At 40.1% G+C, this 27,863-nt stretch overlaps 1 protein-coding gene and 1 gene segment (V, D, J or C); both read right to left on the bottom strand.

Moving 5' to 3' along the window:
• The window catches only part of LOC140727205 (Ig heavy chain C region-like), a 105,810-nt gene that overhangs the window by 30,433 nt on the left and 47,514 nt on the right, over positions 1 to 27,863 (bottom strand).
• Positions 9,528 to 26,765, bottom strand: LOC140727726 (butyrophilin subfamily 1 member A1-like). The gene is made up of 6 exons (XM_073045428.1): positions 26,747 to 26,765; positions 26,426 to 26,494; positions 20,216 to 20,265; positions 17,453 to 17,794; positions 14,213 to 14,482; positions 9,528 to 10,310 (listed from the first exon to the last, which is right to left on the bottom strand). Exons 3-6 carry the CDS (start codon positions 20,262 to 20,264, stop codon positions 10,258 to 10,260), a joined length of 714 nt encoding a protein of 237 aa, XP_072901529.1. The 5' UTR covers position 20,265; positions 26,426 to 26,494; positions 26,747 to 26,765; the 3' UTR covers positions 9,528 to 10,257.

Here is a 27,863-nt window from a genome sequence, read left to right on the forward strand (position 1 = left end):
CAGCAGGTCAGGGCGCGTTTGGAGAAAGGGACCTAAAGACTCGTTATCCAGCTCGGCCATTGGTCTGAGGCATTGGCCCCAGTTCCCTCGCTTCACACTTTGCCCGGCCTGCTGAGAATTTCCAGCGTTTACTGCTTTCATTTCATACGTACCTCGGATGGTCACTTCTGTTCCGCTTCCAAGATATGTTTTCCAGTGGCTCGAATCCATTGTCAGCGCTGAGCAATGGTAAGTGTCAGAGTCATCCACAGTCACCTCGCGAATGACCAGCCAGCCTTCCTTCCCCGATAGATAGATCCGAGTGTTATTTTTCAGGAAACTACTGGATCCGTTTACAGGTTTGTCTCGTGTCCGAGTCCAATAATACCTCGCCGAACCCAGCCGCTCGTCCCCGGATAAGAGGGAACAGTAGATCCGAGCTGTCTGTCCTCGGAGAAGGGTCAGAGCTGAAGGTGTCTGGTTCACTTTCAGAGCAACAGCGGGCCCTGAAACAGAAAATCACCGCAATTAGCAACAAGATCCAAAACTATGAGAGGACAACGAGAATAAATGTCAAACGGAGAGAGCGCGTGAATTACCCGGGAGAAACAGCCAGACCGTGTACAATAAGCCTCCGAGTAGTGACATGTTGGGTGAAGGAAGAGTCGACTCGGGACAGGAGTCACCCGGCGCTGATGGTCATTTTGTAAAGTGCAAAATCGCTGCGAATTTGTGGCGGTTTCTCCTCAGCACGTCACATGCGCGGCAGACTGGCGGAAAGTTTAATTAAACAACTTGAAGCCCAATCATTGAGGGTGTTTAAGGAGGAGATTGATAGGTATCTAATTAGTCAGGGTATCAAGTGATATGGGGAAAAAGCCGGAAATTGGAACTAGATGGGAGAATAATTTAGCTCATGGTGGAGTGGCGGAGCAGACTCGATGGGCCGAATGGCCTACTTCTGCTCCTTTGTCTTGTGATCCTGAACTCTTCAATCCTTCCAAGCATTGGCCGTCTTGCACTCACAACTGATGGATTAGGCGAACGAGAAGCTGGAATTTGTAAATAACCACTGAAAATATTTTCTGAAAAGCTTGCAGATGCACGTAAATAAAAACAGGAAATGGTGGCAACACTCAGCAGGTCAGATAGTATCCATAAAAAATGAGGAAAAAATGTTATCATTTCTGAGAGAGAGTGTGACTCAAAGAGACTCAGAGGTAAGGGTTTGTTGGAGGAACTCGGTGAATGAGCAGAATCTGGGGGAGGGAAGTTCGCATGGAGACGCTGGTCGGCACCGAGTTATCATTTCATTGGGAGATGAAACAGTAAAAATGTCGCCCTTTCAACAGTCGCTGCCGGACTCGGGTGGAGCATGTTAAGCCTTACTCAAGCCTTGTGGTTGTGAGGATTTACATCCTCATATAAATAATGAATAACAAAGATCCAACATGAGTGTCCCTGTGGCACATGTGTAATCACTGGCCACTGTTCTGAGAAACAACCTTAAACCACCACCCCCTTCTGCTTCCTACCCATCAACCAACCTACCCATAAGACCTTGGTCAGACTGTACTTTAGGTACTGTGTTCGGTTCTGGTCACCTCACTACAGGAAGCATGTGAATACCATAGACAGAGTGCAAAGGAGATTTACGAAGATGTTGCCTGGATTGGAGGGTGTACCTTATGAGAATAGGTTGAGTGAACTTGGTCTTTTCTCCTTGCAGTGATGGGAGTTGAGAGGTGACCTGATAGAGGAGTATAAGATGATGAGGGGCATTGATCATGTGGATAGTCAGAGGCATTTCCCCAGGGCTGAAATGACTAACAAGAGGGGGCATAGTCTTAGTGTGCTTGGAAGTAGGTACTGAGGGGATGTCAGAGGAAAGTTTTTCACACACAGGGTGGTGGCTGCGTGAAATGTACTGTTGGCGGTGGTGGTGGAAACGGATACAATAGGGTCTTTTAAGAGCTTCTTAGATAGGTACATGGATCTTAGAAATATAGAAGACTATGCCCTAGGGAAATTCTAAGCAGTTTCTAGAGTAGGTTACATGGTCGGCTCAACAGTTTGGGCCGAAGGGCCTCTAATGTGCTGTAGATTATTTCTGTGTTCTATGTTCTAAATAGCTCTCACTGGATTCCATGAGAATTAACCTTGCAGACCAGGCCATCATGAGGGACCTTGTTGAAGGCCTTGCTGAAGCCCAAATAGACAATATACACTGCTCTGCCTTCATCTACCCTTTTGGCTACCTCTTCAAAGAACTCTAAAAGATTCAGCAAGCATGTTCAAAGCTATCCTAACTCCTCCAAATCAGCCTCTGTCTACCCAAATGCTGTTACTCAGAATTCCCTCCATCTACTCCCCCAATGCTGATAACTGGCTGACTGGCCTGTCCTTTCTACCCTTCTTGAACAATGGAACATTAACCACCCTCCAGTCTTCTGGAACATCACCAGTGACTAACAATGAAACAAATATCTTTGCAAGGACCTGTGCAATTTCCTCTCTCACTTCTCACATAGTCCAAGGAGAATCTCAGTCAGGCCCTGGGGATTTATTCACCTTAATGTGCTGTAAGGCTGCAAGTATATCCTTCCTCGCATTACAAACCTTTTCCAAAACATCTCCATATTTTTCCCCTTCTCTTGAGCAAGTTCTGAGGAGAACTATTCACTTATCTATCCCATCTGTCTCCTGTGGCTCGAGACATTTACAGCACTGCTGGTATCTAAGAGGACCTACTCTATCTAGACACACTTTTATTCTTTATATAACTGGACATCCTCTTGGAATTGTGCTTAATCTTAAGTGCCAAATCCATCTCTTATACTCTCTTTGCCCTCCTGAATTCCATCATTACTGTATTCTTAATCTTTTTATGGCCATCAAGAGACTTACTTCTCCCCAACTTCTTAAAAACATTGTTCACTTTCTTCTTTTTCTTAACAAGTGCAATTGGTGCATTTTAAGTGCTAGATGCTTTGTTTTCATATTACTGTTAAAAAGAACTACTTTGATTTCATCTGTGGGGAAAGTTGATTTCATAGAGGGTGGAGTGAATGAGTTCAAAATAAAGCAGAGAATGTTTGAAATATTCAGTAGGTTAAGTAGCATTTGTGGGAAAGGAAACAGAGGTAACATTTCTGGTTGAAGAGTTTTAGTCAGAACTAGGAAGGAGACCAAAGACACTTGTAAAGAGGTAGGGTGGATGATGGGAGGAAAGGGGAATGCTTCTGACAGGATAAAACTGGGGTAACCATGGAGATAGGCTAACAATCAGTTACCTGGTCAATGATTACATGGGAGCAGAAAAAGGGTGAGAACATAGACAAAGAATGGGGGAGACTGGTCATGTCCACCGCTCCCAAAGAAAAGAAATAGGGAAAGAGGAAATCTGGGCTAATATTACAGATGGGCAACTGACACAGACCAAGAAATCACATTACCTGAGGCTATAACATTCAGAATGGAATCCACAAGGTTGCAACATGCCCACACTGATCAGGTTCTTCTCTTCATGTTTGATATTTTACCTGACTTTTATGTTATTGCATGGTATGCTCATTTTTCTGTGAAGGGTTTGATAGTCAGATTATTCATTGTCATATGCACCAGAGTGCAATAAAACTCCTTGCTCACGTGAAACTCACAGTACACACAGTAATAATAATAAATATAACAAGTACTGCAAACCAAAGGAATGGTGCAAAGCATAGTAGTGCAAACTGAAGTAGTCCAAGAAGAAATGCTGAATACAATAATGGAAGAGGTAGATGGACAAGAAGTTCCTAGCCAACCCAGTTACCACTTATTCCATTGTTTAAGCTTTAATATACACAATTGCAGAAAAATACATTGGGCATCCTTTGAAGATTCAGTATTAGATGCGGCATAAAGCGCAGGGTTGTTGAGAAAGTGAAGATGGCGCCAGCGAGCAACACGACCAAAGGCGACATCTTTCAGATAGTCCACAAAAAATGACTTCTTTCACTTTTTTTTTCTCTTAACTGTGATTCAGCTACTGTTGGACCCTATGATCAACATCGTAGTGGTGTGTTTTCGGGCTAAGTCCACTATCTGGTGTTATGCTGTCTCCGAGGGGGTTCCCTGAGTTTCCTGCAAACTGTGTGGCCTGAAGGCCAAAAAAAACCTGCAGATGGGGCATGAGCCCACGATTCACACCGATTCTCACCAATCTCATTGAGGAAAAGTGAAATTATTGAGGCGAGAGTGGAAGGTGATCAGGTTCTACCGGCTTCTTGCTTGCTGCCGCCAGAGGAAGGTGTCTGTGTGTGATGAGTCTCTCTCTCTCCCTCTCATCCAACACTCCCAGAGGAAGATCCCTGCATTTGAATGGTCTCCCTCTCCCTCAAAGCTGCTGAGAGATGGTGCAGGCATCCTGGGTCTTGGGCAAGGTTTAATTGATGTGTTTTGTGAATTGGACTCTGTAGTTCATGTTACGATATGTGTTCTTGGTTTCCAGTCGCACTTTTTTTGTTGATATTTTGTGCGATTTTGATTGGAGTGGACTAGTTCTGCAACCTGAAGTTAACAAGTAACACAGAGCTGGATTGAGCTGAACTGAATACGTCTGGACTGGTTAGATGATTTGTAGTTTGGTGTTTTATATTCTGTGTTTTCACTTGTTTTCTTTTTTGTTGTTTGCTTGATGTGTTCCTTTTTTTTGCACGTTGGGAATTTCTTTGTATGGATGCATGGTTTTTCTTTGTTTTGTGGTTACCTGAGGGAAGACAAATCTCAGGGTTGTATATTGCACACATTCTTTGATAATAAATTTACTTTGAATCTTGAACCTTTGACTTTATGGTTGGAAGTCTGTCAAAGAATCATACTCTGCAAAGTAGAGCTGTGCACTCACACTCCATGTGTTGTTATGGAAGATCAGCAGTGCTGCAGATAATAGAGCTGTTGCCTTCCAATTTAACTAACTAGGTATAATCCTGACTTCTGGTACTGCCCACATGGAGTTTGCATGTTCTCCCTGTGACTGTGCATGTTTACTCTGGTTTTCTCCCATATCCTAGACGTGTTGCTTGTTAGGTTAAATGATTTCTGTGTACCTGCTCCTGGTGTACAGGTGAGTTGTGGAATCTCAGGAGAGTTAACAAGGATGTGAGCACGATAAAAATTTGCATAAACACAGAAATAGCGTAAGTGGGTGTTTGATGCGCAGGGGATTCAGGCATGGCTAAGACACTATAATATAGATATACACTCAGTGGTCAATTTATTGGTACAAGAGGTGTCTAATAGAGTGGCCGTTGATTGAATGTCCATGGTCTTCTGTTGCTATAGCCCATTCACTTCAAAGTTTGGCTTGTTGTGTGTTCAGAGATGCTCTTCTGCACACCACTTTGAGTTATTTGAGTTACTGTCACCTTCCCATCAATTTGAACCAGTCTGGCCATTCTCCTCTGACCTCACTCATTAGCAAGGCATTTTTGCCCACAGAACTCCCCTCACTGTTTTTTAAAAAATGTTATGGTTTTTTTTTGCACCATTCTCTGTAAACATTGAACTTTAAAACTCTAAGAGCCTGCGTGCATGAAAATCCCAGGAGGTCAGCAGTTAGTTACTGAGATATTCGAAGTATCTCACCTGGCACAAACAATCATTCTATGAACAGAATCACTTAGATTATATCACTTCCCCATTTTGATGTTGGTCTGAGCAACAACTGAACATCTTGACCTTGTCTGCATGCTTTTGTGCACTAAGTGGCTGCCACAGTTGGCTGATATTTACATTAATGAGCAGGGGTACCGGTGTACCTAACAAACCGGCCACTGAGAGTAAGTAGCATGACAAGCAGAGACAGGAAATTTGCATCCATACACTCTGATAGAGAGGTTTCCAATCTAATTTGTTTCCATTATCATCATTTGCTCTGGTAAGTATGCAATTTCTCATGGTCTACAAAAAAAAAGTAATTTTGTATCTGCAGTTGTGAATGCCTTGGGCCACATCCAGCAAACCAATGTATAAATCAATTCTTGAAATGTTTCTGTCTTCATCTTTCCTGACAGAGTGGTAAACTTGGTCACCTTTCATCAGATGACATCTTATTAAACTGGAGGAGGCAGGAGAACACTGGTTTGCACAGCCAAGGTAGAATACTGGGTTAAATTTAAGAACAGCTGAGAGTTGAATCAATGAATGCACAGTTGAAAGAAGTTATACTTACTATAAATCTCGATGTAAAATTGCTTGATTTATCCACCACCCAGGACATGCTGTCTTCTTGCTGCTGCCATCAGGTAGAAGATACCTCAGGACTCACATCACCAGGTTCAGGAACAGCTATTACTCCTCAACCACCCCTTGAACCAAGGGAAATAACTTCACTTGCCCCATCATTGAAATGTGTCAATGACACGTTTTCATGACTTGTCATCTCACATTCCCAATATTTATTGCCTTTTTTTATTATCATGATTTATTCTTTCTTTTTACATTTGCACCCTTCATTGTCTTTTGCACATTGGTTGAATGGCCAATTTGGTGCAGGCTTATACTGTTTCTATTTTGGTTATTATTCGATGGACATTCCGGGTACAGCTGCAAGAAAATGAATCTCAGGGTTGTAAATGGTAACATGAATGTATTTCATTAACAAATTTACTTTCAACTTCGAAGACCAATATTTAGATTTTATATTATTCTACAGCCGAGTCTTGTTAAAATGTAATTTACTTGAATTGAGGAAGAAACAGAATCAGGAACCAGGTTGACTTTGGAAGTGATTAGATACAATCTAAGAGATAAAAGGTAATTAAATCCTTTTTATTTATTGGTTGGAGAAAGCAGCATTCACTGTTTGTTTTCCATGTCGCATGCCAAATAATTGCGAAGTTCCCAGCCTGGGTCATTTTTCCCCTTTGGGGTGTGAACTGGAAAATGTTAATCTGCAGTGATGGCCAGTGCCCTAAAGGATATCCCTTGTTACTAAGGAGATGGCTGGATTATTTCCTTCTTCCTGAAACAGGCTAGAATGCTGACATTCTTTAAAATCCAATGGGAGCTTTCTGTAACATGTAAAATAATACATTGCTGGTTATTCACCTGGAACATGCTATAAATCCAGAATTCCTTGTGATTTATAAAATGCACTGTGACCTAGGACTCTATTCAGCTCGAGTTTATATCAAGAGACCCAAGAGTTCACGAGTCAAATTCATCCACTTATTAACTTTGATCAGTAACAAAATCTATTATTCATAAGTATTTTCCTTCCATTTTACTCTCTCTGCATCCTGTTGGTTATGTAGAGAATCCTTTAAGTATTCTATAAAAGACAGATAGTTTGGCTGTAATCAGGCCAGATTGAGCTTATACTTGAGCAGATTCTAGGTCGGGGATTTCCCTTGCAATGGTGAAAACATTTCATGATCCTGTCATTTATTTAACTACTGGCTCCATGTAACCGTGATGTCAATTATGGACAGCAGCAGTCGTTCAGGATCATCCATGGGGTGAAATACAATGGCAATATACTCAGAATGAATTTGAGCATTGCTTAAGTCTTCAGGAGTTGAATTACAGTTATAAGAACACAGCTGCAGTCCTTTTCTTCACGGCTGTGTTATAGAAACCAATGGCTGGCTCTCTCAATGTCCTTGGATTTTTTTCTGCCTGTCTTCTACAACCTGAATGTCAATCTCAGTGATAGAAAATTTGGTTTGCAAAGTAAGTTTTCCTGCAGTGGCATTCTTTGACTTTTTATTTTAGCTCGTTATTCAGTGCCTACTTAACATTGTTCCCTGGTTCTAAGTGTTCACTAAGATGCTTCTCTTGTTAAGAACAAATGTAATTCCATTTCAAAGTGGCCTACTATAACTATCAAATAATGGAGATGATGATCAGATTCTGATGTTTTTTTTTAATCCATTTATACGATGAAGGCATTGGTGACAAAAATCAACATTTACTGCAACACTACTTTTGAGAAGGTACTCTCGCCAGGATTCTAGTTAGGGTATATGCTGGCCAAGGAGGTTGCAGGCAGGAACATCCTCCAGAAAACTGCATAATGGATTTATGGGCATTCACGTATACATGCTCATTCTACAACATTAAGAATGTACTTATGTACTGCTTCCTAAAGCAAGAAAATCTCAGTGCATGCTCTAGATATTGATCATTCCAGAACCTAGCCTTTGCAATGATATATAGGAATTAAATCATCAGGGTGGTGTGCAACTTGCCTTTTCAAAATTCTCTCTCTTAATACATGGGAGTTTTGCATTTGAACCTGGAGATTTTCATGTAATTGAAGACATTAAACAAAGTAACATCTCATCCTTGTATAATTCATTTCACAATCCTATCAATAGTAATTCAAATAATAAATCACACACACAGGGAAAGAGGAAGGGAATTAAAATGAATGTTTTTATTCAAATTGCTGAAAAAAAATTTCACAAACAGGATCTTTGCAAATAACTGCACAATTAACTTTCTTTGAAAATCAGTAATTGTAGTACAGCACAGTACAGGCCTTTTGGCTATGTTAGGTAATCCCTTAAACCCTGCCTCCCACTTATCCCCCCCACCTTAAATTCCTCCATACTTGTGTAGTAGTCTATACAAGTTTCTTAATACATATATAGCTTGAGCCTCACAGTTCTAATTTATCTACCACCTAGCAGTATTTTTACTTGCTCTTAAAAGTTAAGTCCTTACATATACACAAATCACAATACATGCTTCACACGAGTTGGTCCAACCTGAGAAATCTACCCCACTTTAGGGACCAAACGCATGGAATCCTTGAAATTTCAATGATTCATATGAGTGGTCTTTTTGAAAATCTATCACCTCTTTCTTTTTGCTTTCATCTGCCAGGAAGATACAATCACATTGCTGTAATTTTGGTTACTGTAGATTCCGGATTATAAGCCGCTACTTTTTTCCCACATTTTGAACAGCTTTAAACTCTGCGGCCTTTAATCCAGAGCGGCTAATACATGGTTTTTTTTCATGCCGCCTCGTAAACATTTTGCCTCGTAACAGTAGACCAATAAAATTGATGAGTAGTTCACAGAGGTCCAATGAAATTGTACGATAAATCAAGCGCACTTTCACAATTAAATTATTGTAAATCAGTCATTTGTACTCACCCTCATCAACATGGAAAACACTCGAAGAAAAGCAAGACCCGAGCGCGTCAGACCCGAGCGCATCAGACCCGATTAGACACGATCGCGTTACGCGAGCGCGTCAGACCCGAGCGCATCAGACCCGATTAGACCCGAGCGCATCAGACCCGATTAGACCCGATCGCGTTACGCGCGCGTGTCAGACCCGAGCGAAAACGCTGCTTTTAAGTTAAAGGCGATCAATAACTTTTCCTGGTAGGCTGCAGTATATATATTTTTACCAGTCGCTAGGAGATATTGGAATGTTGTTCGTGCTGTTCAGTAAAAAAGTATATGCAACGTAACTTGTGTTACCGATACATATGTATATTTAAAAGTAGCGGTGCGGCCTTTACAATTAAAAAATTGATTTTATTTCTAAAATTAAGAGCCAGTGGCTTTTAATCAGGTGCGCTCTGTAGTCCGGAATCTACGGTAATTACAATCGCCTACAGAACACTACAGCACAGGAACCTATCCTTCAGCCGATCTAGACCACACCAAATTATTCTGCCTAGTCCCATCAATGTGCACCGGACCACGACCCTCCATATACCTCCCATCTATATACATACCCAAAATTCACCTAGATATTCAAATCAAACCCACATCCACCACTTCCACTAGCAGAGGTAATTCTTCAATCCCTTACTTCAATGCTGCAACAACCACTATGCTACTTGCTATGCTAGCCATAAAACTCAGCAAGGAAACTATCATTAGTTTAACCACAACATATTAGAGACTAGCCATTTTGATTAACAAAGCTGCACATGGTTTTAAACCAAAACAAAACCAGAAATGTGAAAATAATAAGTCACATAATATCAGACATGATCAGCCATCCCTATCAAGGTTCCAAAACCAGAAAAAATAAGAAACTAGGCAGAGAGTGGAGAGAAGGAAGGGGCAGACAGGGTGGAGAGAAGGAAACATCAATGATAGGTTGAAGACCAAAGTTGCTCAGCTAACAACTAACTTTAAGAACTTTAACTTAAGAAGTTAGGGCCAAATTCTTGGTTTATAGATTGGCATTTACGGTAAGAAGCAATAAATTGCGGAAGCTTTGCTGGAGAGTATAATGACTGTTTAGAGAAACACATCTTTTCAATTATAAATCTGATGGCTTCTCTCCATTATCCACACTGATAAGGTGATTTCCATCTGAAAAATACAAATAGGAACAAAAGTCAACATTTATTCTGCTAATACTGTGTAAACATAAGCTGGGCTATCATAATGAAATAATCTTAAATTGATTGTAATTCTGTATCTCTTATTTAGCCTTAGATATCCATGTTTAAAATAAGCATTGATCATTCTAAAGCACATTACAACAGTTGAACTCAATTTTACTCTGTGCATTTCCTCAGTTTTCTGCATTCCTACCAACAAAATTGTTACCTTAAAATTCTCAGTGATGAAAACCATTTGGTTAGTGAAAAACAAAAAAACAGTTGTCAGTCATTCTGCATTACTAACAATTTCTAAAGTTTCTCATGACCTACAATTATGCCAAACTTAGTTAATACATCTCTTCAGTACAATATTCAAGTGGAATTATCCTACCAAAATAGGTTCATTTGTATTTACTTGAAGTTCTATATATGCTTAATTTCGTGTACTTCAAGTCCAAATGGTGCCAAGCTATGATGTCTGTCAAGTTGTGGCTCAGACATTTCTTTGAGGTTCTTAAGAATGGTTTTGGGGACACTGAAGAACTACATGTCAGGTTTGGGTTTCGGGACATAGATGCCGGGGAGATAAAGGTTAGGGCCTGTAAATGAAGAGTGAGGGCAGGAGTTGGTGGTCATAGTCCAGGCTGACGCGCTGAGGACGAAGATCAGCTATCCCCAAGGTCAAGGACTGTGGTTGGCTGGTCCCTAGGCCGTCAAGCCCCGGGTTCGGAAGTCCACTCAAGTCTGGAGGTCTATGCTCAGAGATGAAGGTCCCACATGATTGGAGAATCCTGGGAACAATATCAAAGTTCAAAGAGCAAAGTCAGCGAGTCCAAAGATTGGGGCATGAAGTTTGAAGCCCTGAAATCTGAAGCCCCTCGATCAGCGTGTTCCGAAGTCAGTGGCTCAACATCTGTGAGTCTAGGCTCGGCGCCGGAGGTTAGAGGCACAATGTCTATGCCTTCTGAGTGTTCATGGCCAAGGACTGGGGTCAGAGGCTCAGAGGTGGCCAGTCCTGGGGTTGGAGGCCTCTATGTGTGTGTAGATTGTTAGTTGAGAAAGGGACTTCTCTTGCTGTGTTTTTTTGCTTTGTTGCTGGTGGTGTTGTTGCTTGGGTTGTTCCGCTGATCACAGCGGACATACTATGTTGGTGCCGGAATGTGTGGCAACACTTGTGGGCTGCCTCAGCACACTCTTGAGTTGTGTTGGTTGTTAGCACAAATGACAAATTTCACTGTATGCTTCAAAGTACATGTGATAAATAAATTAATCTGAATGTACTTCTTGCTTCTTGATGTTCCTCCTCCAAAACAATTAGAGAGCGCAAGTTTATTTTCAGCATGTAATAAAATCTAGTTTTAAAATTATAATTAGAAATAACAAATAAACTTTCTAAATCAAAACAAAATAAAAAGAGCAAGTGCCAGAAATGTGCTGCAGATCAGAAAAGTGGAAACATGATTAATATATAATTGTGAAGACCCTTTGTTGATAATGGAAAGGAGACAACAGTTTGGTATCAAGGTATGGGAGAAGTGACAGAGGGATGAATAGAACAAAGGGAGTATTTAGGATAAGAGTCCAGGGTTGATCCAAGGATATGATTCAATGGGTGCAGTTAGGAAGAGGTAACAAAGTCTTCTGCTCAAAGTAACCCAATTCATGATTGGGGAGCGACACCTCATCTTCTATTTGGGCATGTGCAGACTAGAAATCGGGTAACTCACTTTATCCATATAAAATCAGGCCAGGTAAACCCTATGGGATATTGGCTCATTTTCTTTTGTCTGACCATAAGCCTGACCTAGGCTGTTCTACTGGATGGTATCTCCTTTGTGTTCTCACATTCTAGCCACCCCCGTATTGTAGTTTTGATCCAGTTTTCTGTTTTAGTTCCAACCAACACTGCGTATCAGAAGACCTTCAATAACAGCATTATAACAAATTTCTAAGATTATCTAATCGTGAACGTTGTAGTGACGCTCACTGAAGCTGCACTTACTGTGCTAACATACCCTGATTTAAACCTCTGAGGTTACTGGCATATTCACAAGAATGATGTCCTAGAAAATATTTTCTCTTCAGGTCACTCAAGAGCTTCATAAAGCCTGAACCATAGCTAAATTTATAAAGTGTGCTTCTGTCAATTGTGTTCACCCGCCAGAAATGGAAGACAGCGTCCAGATTGCTATGTAGGAAACTGGAAAAGAACAAAAACTGAGTGTGTAACAGAGGCATGAAGCAATCAGCAATGGTAAAAGCTGGAATATCTGAGAATGAATGAGGAAGGTCATTTTGGACAAATCAAGTTACAACACTGGAAAATGACATTGCAATATTAACCTACAAGTTCAAATTCCAACAGAAAGTCTGGCTACAAAATTCCTGATGTAACGCAATGCAATGTAACCTGGAAACAAACACTAATATACTCCACACAAAATTACAACTATGTTCAATAATACTGTGCTGTTTTTCCGAGTGGTGAATCTGTGGAATTCTCTGTCACAGGAAACAGTTGAGGCTGGGTCATTGGCTATATTTAAGAAGGAGTTAGATATGGCCCTTGTGGCTAAAGGGATCGGGGGTATGGAGAGAAAGCAGGTACAGGGTTCTGAGTTGGATGATCAGCCATGATCATACTGAATGGCGGTGCTGGCTCGAAGGGCCAAATGGCCTACTCCTGCACCTATTTTCTATGTTTCTATGTTTCTATGATTTACTTGAACTTAAGCCAGCTCTGCACTGACATTAAGTAACTATTGTAATTAAACATTAATCCCGTTATTTATGAAATTATCAAGAATTCTCCCAATACTATCACTTAAATCTTAATAAGCATTATTTAATTTGCCCTTTTCTTAACATTTCAAGTTGGGCTTTAACTTCTGATTTAAAAATCTATGGAATTAAATTTCTAGTGATTGTAGTAAAAGGTTATGCTTAAATAACACAACATTATTTAAAGATGTTTCCTGCCTCGTTAAGATATTTCCAGATTTCCTCTATTTTCAGCCTTGCTCAGTTTCTACTCTTTTTGTTCTTCCTTTCTTTCTCCTTGTACAATGGATTCCATTAATTGAGGCACATCAGGATCAGTATATTTTAGCCCAATTAACCTGCTGTCCCAATTAGCCAAGGTTTCATGGAAATCATTAAAAAGGTGTAAAAAACACAAACTGAGTAACAAAGTATGTATTTAACTGAAATACAGAACAAACTGGAAGACTACCAATGCTACTACAGTACTATAAAACTCTATATTGGTTCTTAATAGTTACCAACAGAGGAATTCATTCAGTGTATGCAATGAACAAAATCAGTGCAGAATAATGAACTGCCTTTTGATGAATGGACACTCCAAAACTTCATTTGCATTGTAACATTCAAGATGTCTGCCCATACCTACAAATTCTCAGTATTTCCTAACTTGAAGTAATGAAATAATTTCATTTTTCACTCCCGCCATTTCTTGCTTGATGGCTCAGTGACCGAAACAGTTCTGAATTGCCTGACTGCTTATTTCTCGACAGCCATTAGTGACAAAAGTCACTGACTTTTGAACACAGATGCGCGCAACTGACGCTATTTAAAAACAGTTCACACTAAGCATGATAAAGTGTCTAACAACCACACAAGTGCTATTTAGAACCTGTTCAGCAAGTATCCTGTCCTAATTAAGGGGCATGGTGTCACAAATAAACAAAGGGTATTTGGCTATTTTCTTAGTTTTTGGTCTTAATAGTAGTCCTAACTAAGCAGACACCCCAGTTAACCGAAAGCCCAAGTAACTAGAATCCACTACATAGTTTTATAAGATGTACCGACTTACTCCTCATTATGTTCATTTAACACTTTCTAAAGTAACAACTTTAGAAATAAACCTACCTGAAAATATCACTCGAGTCTGCTTAGGCTCCGCCATCCATTTATGCATCTTGGAGCAGATGTAGTGATTCATTTTGTCAATTATTTTCAAATCATTCGTCACGTTGAAATATCCATCACTTTCTCTCAATTTTATTTCATCATCCGCTGGCAATGCATTCCCATGCTTGTCCTTCCACATAACGTCTGGAGCAGGGTACCACCCTGAAGACCGGCATGACAGCACATTTGAATTGGAATCCCAGAAAACATGGATGCCATCTGTACTAGCTACCAAGAGTAAAAGTAACACAAATTACAGCTAGTCAACAAGAACACGAATCCTACTGAAATGCTTCAATACAAAATGTTAGTTTTCAGAAAAGCAATAATCCTCTGCAAAATTACATATTTAAGATACTCTCTATACTTAGCTGATAGTCAAGAGTGCACTGTATATTTTGGAGAAAATAAGTATCTATTGGAATGAGTTGAAAGTTACCCAAAATGTGCAACAAAATAAGACAATGGTCTGACTTCTTTCCATTGGCTTACTTTGTTTTCATAAACACATTGTTTCCATGAGCATCGTGGGTATATAAAGTTTATAAATAAGAAAGACTGCACTTTTTCTATATTGATTCCACACACATTCTCAGGTAGATTTTCTTGGTAGAGCCATTAAATAAACTGGGCTACAATTGAAAATAACCTGCACATCTTAGCTTCCTTCTTATAACACGTGAATCGAAGACTGAACAAGCACCTTCATTGGTGCATAATCCTCCACACTCTTCTGTGCTGAAGTGACCCAATGCATTCAGCACACACAGGAAAAAATTATCTTGCCAACTAAGAATGCAGATTCCAGTTTAGAATATACATTAAGCTACACTTCATCCCTTGTAATAGTTTGGATCAATGAAATTAACTTGGAAGTTTCACTTGTCAGGTTCTACTGAAGAAAATAGCCATGAGTTATAAGAAGAGTGTTCGATGTATTTGAGCCAGGACCACTCATGAGATATTCAAGGGACATCTGATCTAGGCTCCTCGTCAAGCAGCCATACTAAATGGTCAGTTCAAATAGAAATGGGTGTTATACAATATACAAATCAGTAATAGTCACTAGATGTAGTGCCAGGGAATAGTTGGTGCCATGCGGACTCCAGTCAAGCCAGTGAATGATTTAACCACCATTCCTTTGGGACTAGAGACTAACAATAGCTGTTCTATAAAAGGCACAGGAGTGATGGTGTTATAAATAAATATAACAGCCACTGGGCAGAATTCCATCTTTGTCTTCACTTCATATCTGATCTGCTACTGCTGTAGCATCAAACATTGCATTTTCACACCTTTAGCTAAAAGCCTTAGCTCTCTGTATATTGTTTAACATTTTTGGTTTTCCATCCATTGCCATCAAACCAAAATATAGTTCTATTTTTACTCATAAAACTATTTCTAAGTGTGTTTCCATGTAGAAATGCTACTAATGCCAAGGTATTAGAGAAGAGTCATAAGCTTCACAGAATTATGTGATTGTTCTTATTCTGTCCAGACTATAGGGAAATATTTGTCACTTTATTACCTAAAAATGATAGGGTGTAATTTCTGCAAAGGTCTCTCCATTTTGCCCTCAGCTGTGGTAGATAGCCTGGGATATGGCATAATCACCATCCTTACCCATCGACTTAATTGAATGAAGAAATGAATGAAAACAACTGAAGACTATTTTACAGATGGTAAAGACCTCAAGAGGAGGCAGAGAAGAATCATTAAGGATGGTGATATTCATGATGTAAAACTACAAAGATTTTTACTAATCCAAGAAACATAAAGTTACAAAGCACAGGAACAGACCATTCAGCCCCACTGCTATATGCTGACCAATGTGCTCCATCCAAACTAATCCTGTTTTCTTGTCTTTGGCCCATAAACTTCTAAACCTTTCCGATCTGTGCACCTGTCCAACTGTGTCTGAAGAGATGTAACTGTGTTCTATCAAATGATACGTAGTACTGTCTATAGCATAGGACTTAGCCCACATTCCTATTTTGCATTTTCATCTGATGAATGTTTCCTTTTGAGCTCTACCTAGTAATATTCTGGGACGTCCATATACATCACTCACTGAACATAGGTTGGTCCTTAGGTTAAAATACAATGTTACTGATTCTGGTGGAACACAATCGTAGCACTCCGAAAGCTGACAGTGCCTACAACTCGACAGATTTGAACGGTGGTAACACAAATACCAGACAATCTGCAGATGCTGGAAATCCAAGCATCACACACAATGCTGGAGGAACTCAGCAGGCCAGGCAGCATCTATGGAAAAAAAAGAGTACAGTTGACATTTCGGGGCCAGATCCTTCATCAGGATTAAAGGGTCTGGGCCCGAAACATCGACCATACGCTTTTCTGTAGATGCTGCCTGGCCTGCTGGGTTTCTCCAGCATTTTGTGTGTTTTGCTTGAACTGTGTTAAGGCTGCCCAATTTAATTGTTACAGAATTACGGAACATGCAACATAATGGTGTCCTCAATCTGAACACAGGGCTTTTTAACAACAGTTTATAAACTGCATCAGCAACAAAGAGACTGGTTACAACAAGGTCAGATTGGTTTAATCACTTGACCTGCAACAGATCTACTAACTACATCTTTCATAATCAGGACTTGATTAGCTGTCAGCAATGATGCCACTGCATCTGTCTCGATGATAAGACCCATAAGATATAGTAGAAATAGGACATCAAGTCAGCTCCACCATTCCATCATAGCAGATCTATTCCCCTGTATCCCTTCATGCCCTGACTAATCTATCGACCTCTACCTTGAATATACCCAATGATGGCATTGACGAACTCAGGAAAAATGTGATTTACTGCTACAAGGGATGTCTTTTTTAATTGCCAGGAGCCTAACAGCAGAGTGCTGCTATTTTTTCCCCAACACTGTGCAATTGGAAATTGATTTAACAAGGAGTAAATTGCATTTGGTACTATTTCCAGGAAAAATCACACTGACCTTCAACTGACAATTCTGGCCAAGTCGCCCTATATCAAATTCAGAGACTTTGTTACAATGAGCTTTAATGCAACACCATATTTTTAGGCTGCTGCCTTCTGTAAAAGGTAGTGTTAGTCAGTAAAACATAACCCTTTTATTTCTTGCCACTATTTTCATTACAATTTTAAAAAATGAAATTTAAGTGGATTTCACCCTCACTGAGAGCAGAACAAGATAGGTGGCATACCCCAAACAGACAGATGAACAGATACTTCTTCATATCCACCATCAGTGCTAACAAAGAACGAGTAATCTCCTTCATCCCAAAGATGAACCTTCTTCAATGTAAGAAATGCTTTGCCGTTATTAATTGAATTTTCATCAACTTGAATTCTTTTTGAGTAGTTGGCATGCTGGTTGCTGAAATCACTTTTACTTTCTTTGTACTCATACAAAATTTCAGAGCCAGCTTTCTTCTCCCATTTCACTGCTGGAGTACAATGACCATTGCAATCAAATGTACATTTGAACGTGATATCTTTTCCAATTTCTGCAGTTGGCTCGCGGTCACACGCAACTTTGAATGCATCTGAATAAAGGATAGAAATAATGTAGTTATAAACAAAATATTCATGAAAAAAATTCAAATGTTCACTTACGTTTGAGCTGATCAGCTTTTCTATTGTTAACACAAGTCTAAAAAAGGTACATTTTTCATTTACAAATTGCTTTCAGAAAATTCCTTGCCTGATAATCATCTCACTTCAAGAACTTGGGCAATGGACAAGGATGATCTGCAGAATTTCCCAGTTTCTCCAATTTGATTGATTCCATTTATCTTTTAAAAAGTTAATTGTATCCTTCCAACACCTTGTCTAAATATTAGTATGTACTTTGCTGGGTTTTACCATTACACTGTTGCACTTACATTTATAATTTACAGGATGTATTCTACACTACAGAAGAACACTGCTCCCAGCCGATTTAACTCGCACAAAATCATCTCTCTGCTTCAACAAAAGTTGGATAAGAATTACAAAACCTCATGGCATGATTGGAATCTGATCTGGAAATTCTAGGACTCTACTGACTTTGAGCCCATGTCCTTGTGCTTACAATTTAAAACTTCACCCAATCAGTTTGTCTGAAAAGGACCACAAATCCACAATTTTAATTCACTTGGCTGTCCACATCCTTTCCTTTCATTTCTATGTCACAAATAATAACAGGTTATAATAAAATTGAACTGGTCAATATTCTGTATTTTCAGTTTGTTAATAACATGGCTTTGCATTGTTGTATATTTTGCAATTTGTTTTAAATCATGACCAGATTTCTTGAGGTTTAGTAAATTCCCTATGGGTTTGAGTGTTGGATTCAGAAAGAGTTGGAAAATATGCAGTACAAGAACATAACCTGTTGTCCTATATGGTTGGAATTACAATTGACCACTGTTAAAAATAGCAATAAAACTAATAATTGTCATGTTAAACTGCTAACTTTAACAAGGATTTCTACCATAGCCTCAATATAAATTGACCCAGTTGACCCCATAAGTTGACAAATGGAAAATGAACTGCTAAAGATAATGCTGTATCATAATTACAAACAACAGTCTATTAGGTAGAAACAAAACCACACATCTCTTTAAACTCCAACTCAAATTTTCACACATTGACAGAATTTGAATCCATGCCCTGGGCCTTTCAATGCCACCTTTGGCAAAATGATGTTGCCTCTTTGGCAAAAATTAAAGGTCTTAGAAACGATCTTCAATATTACTGTATGTGACAATCTTTGCTTCCTCACTGGCCTCAGGAGTAATGCTGGAAGATTGGAGTATGACAAATGTTATTCCTTTGTTCAAGGAAAGTAATGAAGATGACCCTGGGAATTATAGAACAGTGATTTTACATCAGTGATGGGCAAACTTTTGGAGAGGATTTATAAGCACTTGGAGAAACACAGCCTGATTAGACATAATTAGCATGGTTTTGTGAGGAACATGTCATGTTTTGTGAGCTTGATTGACTTTGAGTCAGTGACAAAACTAACTGCTGAAGTCAGAGCAGCGTATATGGATCTTAGTAATGCATTCAACAAGACTTCCCATGGTAAGGTCACTCAGAAAGTCAGGAACATGGGATTCAGGGAATCTTGGCTGCATAGATTTGGAATTGGCTTGTCCACAGAAGGCAGAAGATGACAGTATATAGAGTGTATTCTGCCTGTAGATCCGTGACTAATGGTATTTCACAGGGATCTGATCTGGGACCTCTGTTCTTCATTATTTATAAAAACAACTTAGATGTGGAATCGGAACAGTACGTTAAGTTGGTGGAGTTACATATGGTGTAGGAAGCTGTCACAGATTACAATGGGAAATGGATACAATGCAAAGCTGGGCTGAGAGGTGGCGGATGAAGTTCAACTTTGGAAGATCGAACTTGAAAGCAAAGTATAAGGTTAATGGAAGGATTTTTGGCAGTGTGGAGGAACAGATGGATCTTGTGATCCATATCCTTAGATCCTTCAAAGTTGCCACACAAGTTGCGGTGAGGTGGTCTGTGATGTGTTGGCCTTCGTTAGTCAAGGGATTGAGTTCAAGAAGTGATTGGAGGAAAGTACAGGGTTATGTCTGAGGTGCTTTTTAATTAAGCACAGAGAATTTTAAGTGTATGGAACGCACAGGACAATGTGAGTGAGAAAGAACAGATTAATCTTGGCAAACATGAGGAAATCTGCAGATGCTGGAAATTCAAACAACAGCACACACAAAATGCTGGTGGAACACAGCAGGCCAGGCAGCATCTATAGTGAGAAGCGCTGTCGACATTTTGGTCTTGGAATAGGTTAAAACATCAGCATATCATCATGGGCTAATGGGCCTGTACAGTTCTTTGCCCTGTGTTCCATGCTGAAGAAATGTAGTCTTGACTAGTAATACAGCAATGTGAGGAGGCTACTGAAGCATCCAGCATCAATTACCCTCATTCAGAGAATAACTTACCAACAGGAACAAGCAACAAGGAACACACCAGTGCTGAGATGTACATCATCCTGAAAAGAAATTAACAATTGGTTAGAAGAGAGTAAACTGAGCATTTAAAGCATCTTCCAAATGGTCAGAGTAAAATAATAATGTTCAAGTGTTCAATTCTAATATTTGCTTCTATACATTCATATACAAAAACAATTTAGATACAGGACTATCAGATGTACAGAACACAGAACATAGAAAGGTAGAGCACAAGAATAGGCCCCTTGGTTCATGATGTCTATGCTGACCATAATACTCATCCAAACTAATCACATCTACCTGCACACGTTCTGCATCTCTCATTTTCTGCCTGTTCATATGCCCACCTAACTGCCTCACAGATCTTACTGTATCTGTTTCCACCACTTTGCATGTTCCAGGCATCTACCACCCTCGGTGTAAAATATTTTCCTTGTAAATCTCCTTTACGCTTTCCACCTTATACCTTAAAGCTATGCCCTCTGTTATTTCTAACTTCTACCCTGGGTCAAGGATTTTCATTACCCATTGATACACGCCTTTCATAACTTCATAGATTTCTCTTGGGTTGCCCCTCAGCCCTGATGCTGCAAAGAAGACTAACAGAATTTGTTTAACCTCTCCTGTAACCCAACCATATATAACTGCATATTTATACAACTGCAATACGACTTACCAGCTCTTATACTCAACACCCCAACAAATGAAGGCAAGTACCCCAGATAACTTCTCTTCTACCCCAATTACTTTCGGGAAGCCACGGATCTGCACCCAAGATCCCTCTCAGACCATGTATATTTTTGTCCACATTATTATATATTACAGATTCGTTTGTAAGTTTGCAGAGGTCAACAAGACATCAAAATAAAATGCATTGTAAGTATTTCTCAAAACTAAGATATGCTACAAGGAAATATTCAGAAGATGGGCAAAGGCATTAGAGTGGATTTTGGGGGCAGTTTGCTCATCCATCTACAATGTCTGCTCTATCTGCAGAGACTGCAAGAATATTGTATCCATCGTACAAGTGCAGGAACTGAGACTCTACAAACACTAACTCCTGGATCCTCACACCTGTCCCAACTCATAGGCATACTTTCTTATCCCCTTGACTGATAAAATATACAGTAATTAACCAAAGGAGTGTGCAATGTTTCCTGGAACTTTCTCATTCTCATCATAGGATCAGAATCTCTGATCCCACCTCATCATCTCCAAACCAAAGTTCATGTAACCGCAGGCAGATGTGGTCTTAATAGACGACAGCTGCAACATGTCACCTCACTTGGCTTGCTTGTCTTACATATATTCATCACCTTAAATATTTTAAGTCTATTGTCACTAGTAGCTTACTGTAGAAACCCAATGCAAATACACACAGTGCTTTTCATTAAGTTCAGAGATTCAAAGTCCATCATATCTGTACCATTATATATACCGTGCTTCACTTAACTAGCTCTAGCTGGTTACCCAGTCAGTTTGGAGACTTATTTGCCTTGCTTTATAATACTATGGCCAGCTGGTGGCGTAGTGACATCAGCGCTGGACTTTGGCGCAAGAGGTCCCGAGTTCGAACCTGGCCGGCTTCCTTGCATGCTCTCCACCCGTGCCTGGGTTGAGTGGCTAGCAACTCGACCTTGTAAAAAAAAACTGGAGAGGGATGGGCTCCACCAGGTTTCAGATGCACAAGACACACCGTACGATGAGCAATCACCAAAAAGATGGGTGCAAAGAGCTTGTAAACTTGTCATGACGGCGCCCCAACAACTCTAGGAGTTAAGGGCACGCGCACGTGCTCACACACACACACACACACACAATGTTTTGAAACTGAAAGAGAATTGAATTGTAAAATTCACAAAAAACATTTTAAAATAAAGCAAAATCATTTAACTAAAAGATGTAATAAATGAAATGTTACGTTTAGAATTATCTGCATCCTTTTGTCCATACCCCACTTCCTTCACTACAACTTAAAATGCATACTGTTATGTTTTATAACATAAAACATAAAAACTAACTGAAATTAAAACAAGGGAGTCCAAAATAACGCACCTAAAGTGAATCTTTGTGTTTACTTTAAGTGAAGCACGCACATATCATGGTGGCATGATGACGTATACTAGTTACGTACCTTCACATACAACCGGTAATGAATTATTTAAACAAAGAATGCTCTATCAACGTATTACTCAAATATTACTGAAATATTAAATACACAGCACATACCTTCTAACACCACTATTGTTGGTCAAATCAAAGATTCTGATGAATCTTAGAGAGACTGAAAATCTGGTGGAGTGATGCCACAACACTAGTCTCTCAGTCAGCATCAGCAAAACCTAAGAGCTGAACAACTGCAGGAGGATGACGCTTATTTGTGGAATGGGAGTGGAGAAGACAGTAACTTTTAAGTTTCTTGGTGTTAATATATCAGAGAATATTTGCTGGAACCAGCACCTAAGTGTTTTCACAAAGAAGGCACAACAGTGCCTTTACTTTCTTAGAAGTTTATGCATTTTTGGCATGTCACAACAAATTCCGATGATCTTCTACAGATGCACAGTATAAAGTATCCCGACTAGTTGCATCACGGCTCAGCATGGAAACAGTTGTGCCCAGGAATGGTGAAGGTTAAAGAAAGTAATGAATACAGGCCAGTCCATCACAGTCAAAGCCCTTCCCACCACTGAGTACATTTACATGGAATGCTGCTACAGGAAAATAGCATCCATCATTAAAGACCCCCACCAACCGGGCCATTGTCTTTTCTATACTATTGTTGGACAGGAGGTACAGAAGCCTTGGGTCCCACACCACCAAGTTCAGGGACAGTTATTACCCTACGACCATCAGACTCCTGTCTCAGCAAGGATAATTTCAAACACCACAACTCTGAACTGATTCTATGACTGACAGACTCACTTTCAAGCATCCTTTACAACTCATTTCTTCCACAAATTGTCATTTGCACATTAGCTGTCAGTTGTTTGTCACCCTTTGTCTACTCACAAATAATTTTTCATAAAATTCTATTGTTGAATTGAATTTAATTATTTAAATCTTACATCCGTCCCACCAACACAAGGGAGTAAAAATCTTTGCGCTATGACTCTGTCGCAATGTCCAATGGCTTGTAGAAAGAAGCTGTTCCATAGTCTGTTGGTCCTGACTTCAATGTTGTGGTACCATTTGCCAGACAGAAGCAGCTGAAACAGTTTATGGTTGGGGTGACCGGTGCTCCCGATTATCTTCCAGGCCTCCTTTACGCACCTGCTGCTATAAAAGTCCTCAATGGAGGGAAGTTCACATCCACAGATGCACTAGGCTGTCCATACCACTCTGCAATGCCCAGCGATCAAGGCAGTTCCCGTACCAGGCGGTGATAATGCCAGAGAGAATGCTCTCAATGGTGCCCTTGTAGGTCTTGAGGATTTGGGGGCTCATGCCAAACTTCTTCCGTCACCTGAAGTGAAAGAGACGCTGTTGTGCTTTTTTTGCCACAAAGCCGCTGTGTACAGTCCAGGTGAGATCATCAGTGATGTGTATACAGAGGAACTTGAAATGACTCACCCTCTCAACCACAGTCCCACTGATATCTCCATTCCTCCTGTATTCCATGTTTTTGTTTGGTATGTTTTTTTTCCCTGTAAACACCTTCAAGAAAATTAATCTGAAGGTAGTATTTGGTAACATATAGTATATATCAGTCCTGAAGAAGGGTCTTGGCCTGAAACGTCAACTGTTTACTCTCTCCCACAGATGCCGCCTGATCTGCTGAGTTCCTCCAGTATTTGGTGAATGTTGCTAGGGTAACATATAGGTACTTTGGTAACTTCACTTTGACTTTGATCTCTGGAGGGAGATGGACAGTTGATTTTCAGGTCAACACTCGTTATCTGGATCCTTCAGTCCAATGAATGGTCTTGACTCGAATCATCGACTGTCCATTTCCCTGCACAAATACTACACGATCCACTGAGATCCAACAGTTTGACCATAGACATTCAGCCAATTAAGTCTGTTCTGCCATTTCATCTTGACTAATTTATTATCCCTCTCAATCCCATTCCCATGCCTTCTCCTCGTAACATTTGACACCCTGACTAATCAGCCTATCTCCATTTTAAACATACTCAATGACCTGGCCTCCATAGCCACCTGTGACAATGAATTCCACAGATTCATTTCACTCTGGCTAAAGAAATTTCTCTGCATCTCTGTTCTAAATGGACATCCCTTTATTCTGAGGCTGGGGCCTCTGGTCCTAGGCTCACTCATGAAAGGAAACATCCTCTCCACTTCCAATCTAAGTCTTTCAATATTCAATAGGTTTCAATGAGATCATCCCCTCATTCTGCTAAACTCCATCAAGTACATGCTTCTCATATGTTAACCCTTTCATTCCCATGAACCTCCTCTGGAGGAGCACGTCTTTTCTTTGATAAGGAGTCCAAAACTGCTCACAATACTCTGTCCAGTCTGACCAATGCGTTATAAAGCCTCAGGATCACATATTTTCTCTTATATTCTAGTCCTCTTAAAATGAATGCAAATATTGTACTTGCCTTCCTTACCACCAACTCAACCTGCAAGTTAACCTTGAGGGAATCCTGCAGGACTCCCTCTGCACCTCTGATTTTTGAATTTTTCCCCATTTACCAAATAGTCTACGCTTTTATACCTTCTACCAAAGTGCATGACCATACACTATACTCCACCTGCCACTTTTTTGCCCATTGTCCCAATCTGTCTGTCCTTCTGTAGACTCCCTGCTTCCTCAACACTATCTGCCCTACCACTTATCTTTACATCATCCACAGTATTAGCCACAAAGCCATCAATTTCATCTTCTAAATCATTGCAATAACATAAAAAGCAGTCCCAATATAGACCTCTGCAGAGCACCACTAGTCACCAGCAGCCTACCCGAAAAGGCCCCCTTTATGCCAACTCTTTGCCTCCTGCCAGTCAGCCAATTGTCTATTCATGCTAGTATCTTTCTTGTAATACCATGGACTCTTATGACTCTGATAGTAAGTGTTCCTTATAAAGGGCAGAGCAAAACAATTATTGTAAACTCAGTTGAACAATCCCTCAGAAGAAACATTAAAGGTGATTCCAACACAGTTTCACTTTTAAATCTTACATCCTGTATACTAAGCGTTCAGGAGTTCTACACATGGGTACTGAGGCCAAAAAAACTATTAGAAGAAATTGCTTCTAGACAAAATGTCTTTGCTGCAATTGGCATTAGATGCTATCAAATGTGCACAACATGAGCAGATATCAACGTTCGAATCCATACATCGAATAACCCGAAGTGCATAATCATATTCTTTATCAAAGTACCAAGTGCAGACAATCTGGCTATAAAGATTAACTTAAATTGCTGCTGTTGTGTTTATAAAATGCGTGAAGCTCTCAAACTCCTTTATCAAAATAAGTTCAAAACGGAGACATTATGTTAACTTTATGTAGAAAACGTTGCTTTTACGACACGTGGGAGAACTGTTCTGGGCACCACATCAAACCATCCGAACAGTAAAGGAGATGTTCAAAAAACTGAATTACAGTATACCAGAGCAGATTTGGTTTCACACCGAAGAAAGGCCCATTACTACAAAAACTGTATACCAACTTAATGAAGGCCTCAAAAGTATTTTTAAGATAAAGAGTTACCTAAAAATAACTGACCGTAAATATGAAGCCATCAAATATTCAAGTTCGTCATGGTGCCTAATTAAGATAGTGGGTCGGGCCAAGGGCTTCCGCCATAATGTGCAGTACTTCCATATCCTTCCACCACCATAATCAACGTTCAAACCTTTTAAAATCTCTCACATAAAAGTAGATGTTGTGAACACTCAGAAGGTCATCGTGGAAAGAGAAAATGAGGGAACATTTCTGGTCGGCAACCTGAAATATTACCTCTGCTTTCTCTCCCCATGGATGCGACCTGATCTGCTGTGTTTCCAATATTTTTCCGATTTGTTACATCTCCGATATCTGCAGACATTTCAGATCTAATAACATCTCTCAACGTCTTGTTAGTACCTATTCCCAATAAAGCACGAACGATACAGCACATCATCACGATCAATAATCTTAGTAGACCTCGTAATATTAAATAGATCAATTATGGGTTCAGCTAGAATCATAACTGCAAAATATCCTCAAAAACGCATAATTCATACGTACGTTAGAAAACCTGATTTAGTCCCAGTCGTAAGATCTTCTGAAACTCCGCTCACCGTAAGCAGTCCAGTCCTGAAACACAACCACCACAAAGTAACTGAAAACAGGAAGGATCTGGGCTGAGCGCCTATAAGACGCCGCGCCGCTCCCTCCGTCACTAGTTGCTGGGTAGAAAAGTACTCGCGATGTTACAAACCCAGCGTTACGCTCATGCTTTCGCCCGTAGACGTTCGGGATGATGTGCAAAGCACCGCAATTTTTTGAATATTCAAATATTAATGTTTTGTACATTATCAAAATACTTTAGTACATTCATCAAGATACCTAGCTAATGAATCGCAAAAAGCAGAATCGGGTTGAATATCATCGGCATTTGACCTGAAATTTGTTAACTTTGCGGCAGCAGTACAATGCAAAACATGATAAATACAGAAAAACACTGTGAATTCCAGCAAGTGTTAAATAAGTTGTGAAAAAACAGAAATAGAAAAGCGGTGCGGTAGCGCTCAAGGGTTCAATGGCGGAGAGGAAGAAGCTGTTCCTGAATGGGGTGTGTGCGTGTTCCGTACCTCCCTCCTGAAGGTAACAAGGAGAAGCGGGCACGTCCTGGGTGGCGGGGGTCCTTAATGATGGACGCCACAAAATTAGTTTGAATATTCGAATTATACTTCGGAACTCATTTCAAAAATAGTTTAGAATGAGTCATCAAAGATCAGTGGCCATATCCGAGAAACAGGAACTCCGTTTAAAATGAGAAACAAAACTGAAAGTGAATGAGTGGAAATTCTGTAAACATTCCTCGCTTCGCCCCCTACAGCCCGATTAGCGACGCCCCTTGGTATGATCATCACCGTCCGCAGTTATGTTTCGTATTTGTGTTGCGCGCACGTATTGAAGAGAAGAGGATATGGAAACTTAAAGTGTGCAGATGACCGTTTCCGACAGCATGGTGACTGCTTCGCAGCCTCAGTGCCCAGGGGTGTTGTCTGCAGATTCTCCCTTGTGGGTATTCCGGTTTCGTCCCACATCCATGGTAGGTGAACAGGCTACAGTAAATAGCCCCCTATACAGGTGAGTGGCAGGAGAATCAAGACACAGGCAACAACTGTAAATAGATTATGGGGGATAGCACTGATGGAAATGCTCTCAGAACCTGAATAGTATTGATGGGCTGAATGGCATTATTCTACGTAAATGTAAATATATTAAAAATACACTCAGAGGAAAAAATGTCTGGTAGCAGCAGTAGGAAGAAACAGAATGTTTCAGGGCAATTAATTTTATCAGAACTAGAAAAAGAAGTTGAAAGATAAAGCAAGGTGCAAAGAAAGGAATATTAGAGGAAACGGGATTAATAATAATTGTTCCAAATGTATGAATATATTGTGGTTGTGGCTTCTTGTGCTTGTAGTGAAAGATTCCCCATAGTCCCACAGGAAGG

This window comes from Hemitrygon akajei, chromosome 5 (genome assembly GCF_048418815.1).
Source record: "Hemitrygon akajei chromosome 5, sHemAka1.3, whole genome shotgun sequence".
Taxonomy (NCBI): Eukaryota; Metazoa; Chordata; class Chondrichthyes; order Myliobatiformes; family Dasyatidae; genus Hemitrygon; species Hemitrygon akajei.

What these genes read in the sequence shown, in the direction of transcription:
- LOC140727726 (XM_073045428.1), bottom strand. Translation starts at nt 20,264, where the DNA reads ATGATGTACATCTCAGCACTGGTGTGTTCCTTGTTGCTTGTTCCTGTT. An exon ending in CTTGTTGCTTGTTCCTGTTG is followed by an intron (nt 17,795 to 20,215) that starts GTAAGTTATTCT and finishes TCCTTTATTCAG; the next exon opens with ATGCATTCAAAGTTGCGTGT. An exon ending in GACTCGAGTGATATTTTCAG is followed by an intron (nt 10,311 to 14,212) that starts GTAGGTTTATTT and finishes TGTATTTTTCAG; the next exon opens with ATGGAAATCACCTTATCAGT.